The 13,253-nt window shown below is 36.9% G+C and overlaps 1 protein-coding gene across 3 annotated transcripts in view; it reads left to right on the top strand.

Moving 5' to 3' along the window:
• The window catches only part of LOC114031782 (AFG3-like protein 2), a 53,905-nt gene that overhangs the window by 30,888 nt on the left and 9,764 nt on the right, over positions 1-13,253 (top strand). For all 3 annotated transcript variants that reach the window (XM_027846891.1, XM_027846893.1, XM_027846892.1), the window contains exons 13-14: positions 765-875; positions 7,919-8,034. In XM_027846891.1, the coding sequence (XP_027702692.1) occupies positions 765-875; positions 7,919-8,034 (227 nt within the window). The remainder of the gene's footprint in view (positions 1-764; positions 876-7,918; positions 8,035-13,253) is intronic.

Below are 13,253 nucleotides of genomic sequence, written 5' to 3'. Positions count from 1 at the left end.
ATTCTTCCTTACAACATCACTAATGTGAAAATATGTTTAATAGGAATGTATATGTATAGCCTAAAAAAATAAATTGACAGCAAAAGATTTGCCCTGATAAAGCTTAAGGTTTTTTTTTTTTAAAAACCAATAAAATAAAGAAACCATTAGCTTTAAGAGAGGGCAGGGGAGAGAGAAAGAGAACAACCAGATTACTAAATAAAAAATGAGATAGATTTCACAACAAATGGAGAGGAAATAAAGAAAATTATTAGAAACTGTTAGCCTTAAGAATGGAACAGGAAGTTGACGATTAATATGCTAATCTTTTACTTGATTGTTACATTTGAATTTCAGAATTAGTACTATTTCAGTTACTTAATCTTCACTTATCATTTTCTGAAAAATTTATTTAAGGGAATATACCATATGAAAAAATTTTGTAAGTATTATGAATAATTTAAAATGTAAATGTTTAATAACCTATTAGTTATTTTAGTGTTTCTTTTTCTGCTTTTGTTTCCAACAATATAGTGATTCATGTTGAGCATTAAAGTGAAAGCATTGCCACTCTTTTATCCTTTTATCACAGTTTGAGGTGAACTTACTAAATATCCTTTGCAGTAAAACATTCACCAAATGTATCGTTGATCATTTTGAAAAGCCAAGTAATTTTGGGAGGAGGGAAGATATTGATCTTAAATGACTATGATTTGATTAATTGATTTAAGCGTGTTTGTATTTGTAAGCTGCTGGAATATTTATTTTGTTCCTTCATTTTGCAGGAGCTGATATTGCTAATGTCTGTAATGAAGCTGCTTTGATAGCTGCAAGACACCTTTCAGATGCCATAAATCAAACTCACTTTGAACAAGCAATTGAACGAGTGATTGGTGGTAAGAAAATTAAATGTGGCTTCAGTCCAGAGACAAGAAAAAGTGTAATGGGATAGTTCTGTGTTAGCAGAACTGGGATAGGATAAGAGGAGAAATAAAGTCAGCCTAACATCAGTGACAAATCAAATTACAAAAATGTTCTCAGAACTATCAATTTAGTTGAATAAATGTTTATCACTTGTATTTTCAGTGCAGAGCACTTTGGATACGAAGACGAAAATGAAACTGCAGATTAAGCAACATTATTATGTAACTGACATTTTATGTTGCACTTTAAAGTGTATAAAATGCTTTACATCCATTATCACATTTGAGCCTCATGGGAATCCTTGTAATCCAGTTACTACAGATATCCTAGTTTTATAGACAGAGGAACTTAGCCTTAAAGAATTAAATTACTTGCCTTTGGTTGTGCAGTTAATGAATTAAAGAGAGGCAGGATTTGAACTCCTAACTCTAAATCCAGGACTGAATTCACAATAACGTGAAAGCTTACTCTTATTAGAAGCATACTCAAAGATAAGGATAAGAAAAGGCAGTTTGAGGAGAGAGGGAAAATACTAGCAACAGGGAGGCTTCCTGGAGAGAATGGTGCCTTGTGCTGAGCCTCTAAGGAAGATGAGGATTCCAAGAGATGGAGATAAGGGAGTATGTTCCAAACTAGAGGACAATATGTGTAAATGAAAAAAATGTGGAAAATAGAGTCAAATTGGCCAGTTGTTAATAAGTCTAGTTTGGTTGGAATATAAACTATATATTGGAGAGTAGCCTGAAGTAAGGCTAGAAGGTAGGTTGGAACCAGATTGGGAAGGTCCTTGAATGTCAGGCTAAGGAATTGGTTGTATTGTTTTCTAGAGGCAGTGGAAAACTACTGACTTTTTTTGACCAGGACAATGACATAGATCTATCTTAAGAAGATTATTTTGACAGCTTTGTGGTAGATACATTATAGAAGAGAAAAGATAAACAATTGGGAGAACAATCAGGAAATTACTATGATAGCCCTGGATTTGAGAGATGAGAAAAGAAGACAAATGTAAAGAGATTTTGTGGAGGCAGAATTGATAAAACTTCTCAATGGAAGGGATTTTAAATTTGAAGGGTGAGAGAGAAAACGCTAATGAAGGCTCTGAGCCATCCTGGATGGCTCTGTTCCCTAAAAGACAGAGGGAAGATTAGAGGAATTTCCATTTTGGATATATGTAGTTTGACATTCCAGAGAGCCTTGTAGAGATGTCCTACAGGTATTTAGAGATCCTGGAGCTTAAGAGAAAAATTAGGACTAGATATATAGATTTAGGAGTATTTGTGTAGAGGTGATAATTAAAGCCATAGTACTGGATGAGATCACAAATATAGAGATATATACATACGTAAACAGAAGGGGAGGGAGCCAGGAACAGAGCCTTGAGGGACACTGACACTTTAGGAAGCATGAAATAGAAAACTAGAAAAAAGGTTGAGAAAGAGGGAGTCCGATAGAAAGACAACAAGGAGATAGCAGTGTTGTGGAAGCCAAAGGGGTAGATTATATTTAATAAGAGAATGGTTAGTAGTACCAAAATCTGCCCAGCTGGAGAATAGTCAAGGAGTTTGAGGATCCAGAAGAGGCCAGTAGATTTAGTAGTTGAGCTCTGGTACTTTTTTAGGGGAAGCTTCAGTAGAATAGTGGGATCAGAAGCTAGATTACAAAAGACTGTAGGCTATTCTTTAAGTGGAAGTGAAAGGCAGGAGAGATGTAGGATACTAGCTTGAATGGCAGGGTCAGATGAAGTTTGTTTATTTTTTTTCTTAAATGCTAGGAAGGAAGGAAGGAAACAAGCATTTATTAAACACCTACCTGTGTGCCAGGCATTGTGCTAAGAGCTTTACACATAATTTCTCTTTTGATCATCACAACAACCCTGGGAGGTAGGTGCTATTATTATCCCCATTTTATAGTTGAGGAAATTGAGGCAGGCAGAGGTTAAGTGACTTGAACCAGAGTCACAAAGCTAGTAAGTGTCTGAGACTGGATTTAAACTCAGGTCACCGTAACTCCAAGCCAGTGTTCTATCCACTGTGCCATGAAGCTAACAGGTAAGATATGAATATGTTTGTAAGCAGCAAGGAAGATAGATAGGGAGTAGATAGTAGATAGGGAGACATTGAACATGAAATTGAGGAAGGAATGATTGATAGAGGAAGTTAATAGCACAGGTAGAAGGGGCAGGTTTTAGGGAGTAGTATCGGGATTATCCTTGACAAAGAGAATGACCACCTCATACTGAGAAACTGGAACAAAGGAGAGGAGAATAGCTAAAGATGTAGAGGGGCTTTGAAATGATTAAGGTAGATGAAGAAACTCACAACAGCTGGCCTCAGTTTTTTTCAGGGAAAGGGGAGAAGTCATGTCCTTAGTGTACCATTAGGGGCTTAAGAAGAAGGGAGAATGTTCAGAACAGCTGATGCAGGTGCCTGATAGGGAGGCAGTCATATAAAAGGATTGCCATGCAGCAGTGAGGACTAGATTGTTTTTAGATAACATGGATGTTAAGTGGACCAGTCAGCATAGTTGTATGGTCTTCTCCAGCAGCATTCAGGAGTTGGGCAATAGGAACAGAGAAGGTAGGTGGTAGGGATTTGACCAAAAGTTGAGCATTGGCAGGTTATGAACAGTGGGAGAAGGGAGCTAAGACTTAAAGGGAAGAGAATAGCACAGTTGAACTACCCCATTAAAAAGTTGAGACTGATAGAAAATATTTATATAACATTTATTTTTTGAGTACTTACTGAATGTTAGACATTCACCGATTGAAGGAAGTACTCATTGGCTTACCCTCCTTGATACCCGAGTAGAGAGTAGAGATGAGGATGGCAAAAGTATTTGGGAAAACATAGACGGTACATGCATAGTGCTGAGCAGTAGCCCATTCTGTACTAGCCCACACATACATAGCACATACTGGGGGCTATTGATTCATGAATGGAATTTAGTTTTTAAAAAATACATTTCATTTCTAAAATTTGTACACAGTGAACAAATGAACAATAACTATGAACAGTAGATATCAAACAAATGCAATGTGATCTTTAAAAGAGTTATTGCTGAATGCAGATCGAAGCATACTATTTTCTTTTTTTATTTTTTTCTTTCTCATGGTTTTTCCTTTTTGTTCTGATTCTTCTTTCACAACATGACTAATGTGGAAATATGTTTAATATGATTGTTGATACCCTATATCAGATTGCTTGCTGTCTTGGGAAAGGGGAAGGGGAGGGAAAAAAATTTGAAACTATAAATCTTATAAAAGTGAATTTTGAAAACTATGTTTGCATGTAATTGGAAAAATACTCTTAAGTGGAGAGAAAAGGATGTAAAAAGAATAAAGTGCTAATGAAAAGAAAAAAGAATTATTGGTATAATAAAGAAATAGCCAATTCTGTTCCACCTTGGTCAGTGATCATATGATAAAATATTATTGGGTGCATGCTGTATGCAGAGTGCTATTGTTGGACAAAAAGTATAATAATACATGGTTTGTGGGCTTTTTTTGTTTGTTTGTTTTTTGTTTGTTTTGTTTGGAATGGACCTGAGATTTCATTAGTGTGGGGGTACTTCTGGTATAGAACTCCCTCTGGCAATACATATCAGCAACTCTTCTGTAATGTAGAGTTTTGTAATTAATGAGTTGCCTGGATCCCTGAGAAGTTAAGTGACTTGCTCCATAGTCTAGCTAGTAAGTAGCTAGTATATTTCAGAAATAAGACTTGAACCTACATCTTCCTCACTGCCAGGATGGCTCTCCATAAACTAGGCCATTCTATCTCTTAGTATATTCCTTTAAGGAGTTTATAATACAGTTGGAGAGTCAAGACATAGATAACAGTGTTGCATATGGTAAATGTCAAATGAATTCTACAAACAATTATTATGGGAATTCTGGGGAAGATTTCACAGGGGACAGTGGGTTGAAGGCAGTCAGGGCAGGCTATATTGACCAGGTAAGAACAGAATTAGATTGGAAGAATAGGTGGGATTCAGAAGAAGATAGGAAGATAACCAGGATAACACAGTGTCATGGAAGTCAGGTATATGGCAGTCTAGAAAACTTCTCTGGTTTTCTTTAAATCCTTTCTTGGAGCACACTGTCTCTGCTGTAGATAATGCAGCAAAATCTCTCCTATATCATCTATCTTTTATGGAATCTTTGCCTGGTGCCTTCCTCAGTGGAAATTTTTGTGCTCCCAGCAACCTGAGTTATTGGTACCTCCCTGTGTATAACACCAGAGGAGTGAAACCTATAAGACATGCCTTGCCCAGATCTCTATCCTCTCTGTAAAACTCCAGGAGGTTCTTGTCCATATATCAAAGGTGTCTTTTGTGTGGGAAGAAATCCAGGCATACCCTAGGAAGTGTGACAAGAGCCTAGCATAGTATGAGTACCTACTCTAGAAGGTGCCTTTCTCAGGGTTATGGATCCCCTTCCTCTTCCTGCTATGGTCTGGAGATAATCTCACCCAAGGCCTAGATACCAGTCATGTTGTACCTGTCAGATATGTGGTGCATCATTTTCATATTTGGTGGTCATGATCCAGAGGTATCCTTCATCTCCCTTCCCATACCACCATGCTCCCAGTTTTCTCAAGTTAATCCATAAATACCTTTATTTCTGTAAGTTAAAACACCGAATAGATGCTTGTTGCTTTTAGTATTGTTAGCCAATCTGCCTGGAAACCTCCCAAGTCCTCAGAAGCTGCAGCAACAGATTGGAACAACATGGCAAGAGAATTTCAGTGAAGGCTAGTTAATAGTGCCAAGCTACAGAGAAATCAAGGAGGATGATCTCTGAAAAAAGGCCATTAGATCAGGCAGAGGGTTATTATTTAATTTTATGAGTGGAGTTTCAATAGTTCATAGGTGTAGCAACCAGATATAAGAGATTAATGAGTGAATGGATAGCATATCCATACTTTGGGTGTAGCACACCAATTCCAGAAGTTTGAGATTTAAAGGAAGCACAGCTAGAAGATGATAGCTGAAGGGGTAATCAAATGATTGATTTTTTTCCAAGTAGGGAGACCTGTATACATTTGTTGGTAGAGAGGAAAAAGATTAAAGATGCAAGAGAGAGAATGGATATTAAATTTAATATGCCTGTGCGTTGTTGGACAGATGAAAACTTATGAGTTCAGATTTCAGCCTTACTGAACCAGAAGCTGTCTTGTGATAGGATGTCATATCAAAATGAAAAATCCTTATGTTAAAGCTCTGTGGGATTTCAGGTACTTTGGTAGTATGGGTCTCAGTTCATCAAAGTCTCTTCATTGGGCCAGAGTAGCAAGCTATCTTATTTGTTGAAAAAGACATGAGAATTTTGCATCTTCCTTTTTATCTTTGTAATTCTGTTATATGCTTCTCTTTACATTTGGTGCCAGTTTTGCCTTTACTATCATAAACTAAACAGTTCTTTATAGTAAATTATCAAAACCAACACTCACAGGCCAGTGTTCTAGAGTCAAACAAAATGAATACCACCCCCATACTAATTTACTATAGATATGAGGATTTGTAGAGGTACAAATTATATTTATATGGTAATTATAGGCATATAGAATAGCTACATGATCTAGTTTGCTTAAGATTACTCACTAGAGTTCTTTAAGCAAAGACTGGATGACTTCTTGTTAGGAATATTCTGTAGAAACGGATTCTTGTTCAAGAAGTTTTAGATTAGATGGCCTTTGAGGCACTGCCCACCTCAGTGATTCTGAAATGAGAGAATCTTAAAATCAGTTTTGTCTAGCTTGAGATATATCATACTTAAAGAAAGAGCTTTCATTTTTTTGGGGTCTTTGTCTAGCCACTGAAGTTTAGCCTGTTCTTCACATTTATTTTTTCTGGAAATCTATGTTTTTAGTTTAATGCTTCTGCTATTCCCAGACCAATCTGAGGTAGCTTACTGAATCTCCAAGAGTATTATCACATTACCCAGATCTTACTTCCAACTATTGGCTAGCTCTCCTGACCCTCTAAGCAATAGATTTTTCCTAATTCAAAATGTATTCCTCTTTTTTTCCTAAGTGTCCTTTGCCTTCTAGCTAGAACTCAGAGACATTTAGACTGTTATAATAGGTGATTCTTGGCTATCCAATACCAAGTAATTCTCAATACCTAGTGGAGAACTTTTCACAGTTTCTTGGTCAGCAGTTTCATTAAAGAAACATTTATTAAGTACTTGCTATGTGCAAGGAACTGGACTGTTAACTGGGATTACGGAGTCAAAAACAAAACAATCCCTGTACTTGAGGAGCTTACATATGCAACATGTACAGAGATAAGTAAAATACAGAGTAATTCAAGAGGGAGAGACTTTTAACAAATGGAAGGATGAGGAAAGGCTGTGTGTAGAAAGTGCCACTTGAGCTGTGCTTTGAAGAAAGATAGGGGTTTTCCAAGGGGGATGTGAGGAGAGAGAAGGCATTCCAGACACGAGGGACATCTCTGCAAAGGCAGGAGCAGCCTGGTACAGGGAGAAAGAACACTGACTACAAAGTCAGAGGATCTGTGTTCAGATTCAGCCTCAGATACTGCCTTTGTGTCTTGGTCCCTTGGGTCCCTGAGCCTTTCTGATTTTCTCATCTATGAAGTCAGGGAGTTGGACTAGATGGCCTCTGAAATCCCCCCAGCTTTAGACCTGTGACCCTAGGGGTGTTATATGTGACTGTTAGCTTCCAGACCAGATTAGAAATGTAAGTGGGAGGTAGGTTGTCAGCAGTGAAATTTATTTTTAAAAATTAAGCTACATATCAGATTTTATTTATTTGCTGAAACAGTTTGTGGGGAATAGAGGATGTATATGTTTGTGGTTTTTGAATGTGTTATTGCAGGAATTTTGAAGTTGATCTTTTGCTTTTATAAGCCAAAGGAACTTTTGGTTGGAACTTTTAAAATGCCATATGCAACTAAGTCCCTAAATCAGTGTTTAGGTAAAGTTTGCCTTGCTATACTCTAAGTGTTATTAAAATGGTAGATTTTGTCTTTTTTTTTTTTTTTTTGTTAGGTTTGGAAAAAAAAACTCAGGTATTACAGCCAGAGGAGAAAAAGACAGTGGCGTATCATGAAGCTGGGCATGCAGTTGCAGGCTGGTTTCTGGAACATGCTGATCCACTTTTAAAGGTAAAGTAATTTTCATAAACATTACAGATGCTAGTAAATTGTGAAATGTCTTTATAGGAAAATCTCATACTTAATAGAGGATAAAAATATAAGATTGTTTTTATCTGAAGAGATTATAGTATTGAAAGAAAAATAAAGAAAAGAAAGCCCGGTTTGGAAAAAAGTTTTTTGGAAATAGTTTGTGGATTTAGAGGAAATACAGAAAATTTATTGGAGCAATATGTCAGGCACATCTTTATGTTCTTTTGGAGGGATCTTTATATTCTGCTTTCAAGGTTACTAGGAATATTATCTGTATCTTTCTGTTGGTTGAGGTATCAGGAAAAGGAGTTACTAGAAAGCTTGTGAGTGATTCTGTGGTAATATGCATAGAACTCTCAAAACTCCACAGTGCAATTGAGAACATTCCTCATTTGCTGAGCTGTTTCACAGGTAAACACGTAGGTAACACTGTTGGACAGAACACAGGAGGGCTCCTAATACAAGTGTTCTAGCACAGGTTCACTCTTGATCCTGTCAGATAGAATGATAGCTTCGGAGGGGTTAAATAAGCTTACTTTATTCTAGTCTAGTCTTCTCAAAAGGGTTGCTGATAATGGGAGCACCAACTCCTACAGCATTCCCTAATCGCAGTCCTCGCAGGGGTGGGCAAGAATGGTAGGAGCTACAACTCCTTACTGGTCCCCTAAACCTCAACGGGGGCCAGTTGAGGCAAACACAGTTTCCCCCCAAGCCTTGATGGGGGCTGATCCAGGCAGGTACATACATTCCTTTATGCATTACCCAAATCCCAAAATGGGTTCGACCCTAAGCCTTGATGGGGGCTGATCAAGGCAAGCACATGTGCACATCCCCCTTGTGCATTCCTATTCCCCACTTACTGACCAGTGCCCACTATATTTATAGGGCAACAGACAAAGAAGGCATATTGCCAACAATAGCCTCACAGGTTAACTTTAGCAATATTGTCATGACCTAGCACAGTGCAGGTGTACATTGTGTCACCCCCATATCTCACTGTGCAAGCATGGTGGAGATGTTTTCAACCATAATTCATTGGAAATATTATCTGGGATCCTGGAACTATTATCTAAAACAGAATAACAAAATCCTCCTTACACACACTAAAATCCTCCTTACTTATATGAGCTCAGTAGTGGGATTACATATAGATGACTGAATCCCAGAGTCTCTTGAGGGTTTTGTGGATTGAAAGATTGCTTTCACTTCTGGGGCTGTGAGGTAGCTGTACTTTTCCAGCCAAGGGTCCTTTATTTGAAAAACTAACATTCTACTTTGGAAATACAGTATGTACAGATACAAGTAAACACATAGTACATACAAGATAATGTCAAGAGGGAGAGACAGCTAACTTTGTGTAAGAAGGTGCCACCTGAACTGTGCTTTAAAGAAAGATAGAGATTCTTTGAAGAGGGTGTAAGGAGAGAGGGAATTCCAGAAACTATTTCTGCAAAAGCATTTCAAGCTAGGCCCAGGAATCTGTAGCTTAGAAAATTTAGGTACTACCTAGCCTGGGGCTGAGCAGTTTTTTAATATATTTCTAATTATCCTGTATTAGTATATTATTTCTTAATTTTTATATCCTATTTTCCCAAAGACTAAAAATACATTGTGCTTTGGAGAGTATAACAACTAAAGAAAGAAGGGGAAAAGAGAAGTAATTGCTAGAACTAGGCACTAAGAAATTATGTTAATGATGGAAGAAGGGGAAGAAAAAGTGATTAAAAGTCAGGAGTACTATAAAACAGAAACCAAGGGAAACATTAAAATATGAAAAAAAAAATTGAGGGAGGATGAGGGAATGTTGAGTTGTAACCAAGAGGAAATATAATGGGTTTTGGGTGGGTTGAGAGAGTAATGATGTTCCCCAGCCTTTATGCTGCGTGTTTGTTTTCCCCTTACAGTTGTGGAGATTATTTGTTTGTGTGTGAAAGTCAGAAATAATAGGTTGGTATTTTGGTGGTTTTTTTTTTTTTAAGAGAAAGGAATAATATTTACTCACATTTATATAGTGCGTTACCATTTTCAAGGCTTGTTCACATACATTCTCATTTAATTCTCATAATAAACCTTTGAGGTAGGCAGGACAGATATTAGTATTATCATTTTACAGATGAGGAAATTTGAGACCTAAAGAGAGTGGTTCTGCCCAAAGTCACATGCTAGTAAGTAAATTGACAAACCTAGAACTAAGGTCTTCTGATTGTACCTCTCTGGTCCTTACTATATCATGCTATCTCCAAAAAAATACCCCTTTTAAAAAAAGTTTTTAATTAATGTCTTCTTAAAAAAATATCACCATAGATCCCCTCTAGTAATCTTCCCTACCTTCCATCCCCTACCTGCTCTGAGAGCTTTCCCATATAATAAATAATGTTTTTAAGACAAAAAAGAATTAGCCTAACTTATCAATACATCAGAAAAACTAGCCTCCTCCTACCTGTAATTCCCATATAATAAATGTTTTTAAGTAAAAAAAAATCAGCCTAACTTATCAGTACATCAGAAAATTAGCCTCCTCCTGCCTGTACAGTCTTCTTACACTTTACTTCCTGTCATGTACTCTTCAATCTAATGACACTAGTCTCCTGGCTGTTCATGAACAACATATTCCATCTCTGAGCTCCAGGAATTTCTCTAGCTGGCTGCCGTGCCTGGAATATTCTTGTTCCTCCACCTCAACGGCAGACTTCCCTGGTTTCCTTTAAGTCCCAGCAAAAATCCCACTTTCTGCAGGAAACTTTTCCCCGACCTTCTTAATCCCAATGCCTTCCTTTTGTAAATCATTTCCTATTTATTCTGTATATAGCTTTTTCTCATATTTGTTTGCATGTTGTCCCCCTTAATGGTGCTTCTGGAGGTCAAGAACTGTCTTTTGTATCTCTAGAGCTTAGCATGGTGTCTGGCACCTTTTTGTTGTTGTTCAGTCATTTCAGTCATGTCCTTCTCTTTGTGACCCCGTTTAAGATTTTCTTGGCAAAGATACTGGAGTGGTTTGCCATTTCTCTTTCCAGCTCATTTTACAGATGAGGAAACTGAGGCAAACAGGATTAAGTGACTGATCCTGGGTCACGCAGCTAGTATCTGAGGCCAGATTTGAATTCAAGTCTTCCTGACTCCAGGTCTGGCACTCTATCCATTGCACCATCTAGTTGCCCATCTGTCTGGCACCTAGTAGATGCTTAATAAATGTTTATTGATTGATTGAAAAGTCTGAAAATATATATAACCTCTTATCTCTGAAAAGGAGCAGGGGGAGAAAGGGGAATGTCTTCTCATATGTCTTCTTTCAAGCCATGCTTGTTCAGAGAATCATTCTTTTTTTTTTTTAGTAATACTTTTTTCCCCCAATTACATTGTAAAGACAGTTTTTAACATTCATTTTTTAAAAATTTTGAGCTCCAGATTTTCTCTCTCCTTCCCTCCATCTCTCCGCTCCATGAGATGGTAAGCAGTTTGATATAGGTAATACATGTTAAATCATGTAAAACATATTATTCTATTAGTCATGTTGTGAAAGACACAGACCCAAAGGGGGAAAAAAATACAGAAAGTGAAAAATAGTATGCTTCTATCCACATTCAGACTCCATCACTTTTTTCTCTAGAGATGGATAGCATTTTTCGTCATGAGTCCTTTGGAACTGTCTTGGATCACTGTATTGCTGAGAATAGCTAAGTCATTCATGATTGATCATCGTACAGTATTGCTGTTACTGTGTACAGTGTTTTCCTGGTTCTGCTTACTTTTCTTTGAATCAGTTTGTATAAGTCTTTCCAGGTTTTTCTGAAATCAGCCTGCTCATCATTTCTTATAGCATAGTACTATTCCGTTACAATCAGAGAATCATTCTTAAGATTTGAGGAGTCTAGTCTCCCCCAGGAGAAGGAGAAATGGGCCACAAGGAACAAGGAGGTCCGTGATGATTTCAGCATATTCTAAATGTTGAATAAGAACAGATGACTTTGAACTGCTTGAGTTTAGTGCTAAGGATAAATATAATGTAGCTAATCTACTCTAGTAGATGGCAGTGCTCTGGTTTCAATCCTGAGAAATCGTGGATTGAACAGGATTCTTTAGAAGTAAGAATTTTATTGTGGAAAAAGATGTAGCACTAGAGATTTTCACGTTTGGTGACACTAAAGTGTAAAGTCTTAACCCCATACTTGGGCAAACCTCAGTAAATACAGATTATTTCATATACACATGTTACTCTTTCAGAAGAGGCACAATAAAATTATGATAAGAAAGTTAAACCTTTAAGACCCTTTCTAGCTCTAAATCTATGATTTTATGATCCTCGTTTTTGGTTATAGTCATCTCTTTGAGAAAAATGACTGATGATCTTTAGTAGTCAGCAGTGTGTTTTACTTCCGTTTAACATAGTTTCAGCAACTTGATAATTAGAGAACAAAGTAGACAGTGAATGTTGTCCCATGTACCGTCTTCCAGAAGTGTTTTAGGAAATAATGTGAAAAAGTTATTTACATCCCTAGGGTGTGACCTAAGAAATTTGACCTGCTTTCCACAGATATGGAATTGTGTTCATTGTGGGGTATATTTAAAATATGTATTGAAACCTTAAATGGCCAAAACTCATTTAATTGGAATCCTCTAGTAATAAGGAATTCTTTATCTCACCTCCAACCTCAGCCCCACCCTCAAACTTTTGGGAAAAAATAAGGGGGGATGGGGAAGAAAGCAAAGTGATATCAGGGGTTTAATTCAAATGACAGTTATCCTTGAGTCAATATGTATTCAACATAACCTCCTATTTTTTCGTCTGTATTTATGGTAACTGTTCGATAACTATGATTCCAAAGCACTTCAAGATTCTGACTCATCCAAAAAAGATTAGATTTTCTTCATTATACCATACTCACAAAGGCAAGAAACCACAAATATAGTTTACAAAGATTTTTAAAATTAATTTTTTAATGAACAAAAATATATTTTCTTTCCCTTTCACCTTGTAACAATATGCATACTTAGTCAAAGCAAATTCCCCTATTGGCCATGTCTAAAAAATATATTTAACTCCTTCTATACCCCTCTGTCAGGATGTAGTTAGCATGTTTCAGCTTGGATTATAGGGAATTGTGGTTGGTCATTATGTTACCAGAGTTCTTATCTTTCAAAGTTGTTTGTCTTTACAATATTTTTATTATATGAATTGTTCTTTTGGCCCCGAATACTTC

The sequence above is a fragment of the Vombatus ursinus genome, unplaced genomic scaffold (assembly GCF_900497805.2).
Source record: "Vombatus ursinus unplaced genomic scaffold, bare-nosed wombat genome assembly UNPS02015255.1, whole genome shotgun sequence".
NCBI lineage: Eukaryota > Metazoa > Chordata > Mammalia > Diprotodontia > Vombatidae > Vombatus > Vombatus ursinus.
This window is presented reverse-complemented; position numbering and strand designations above follow the sequence as displayed.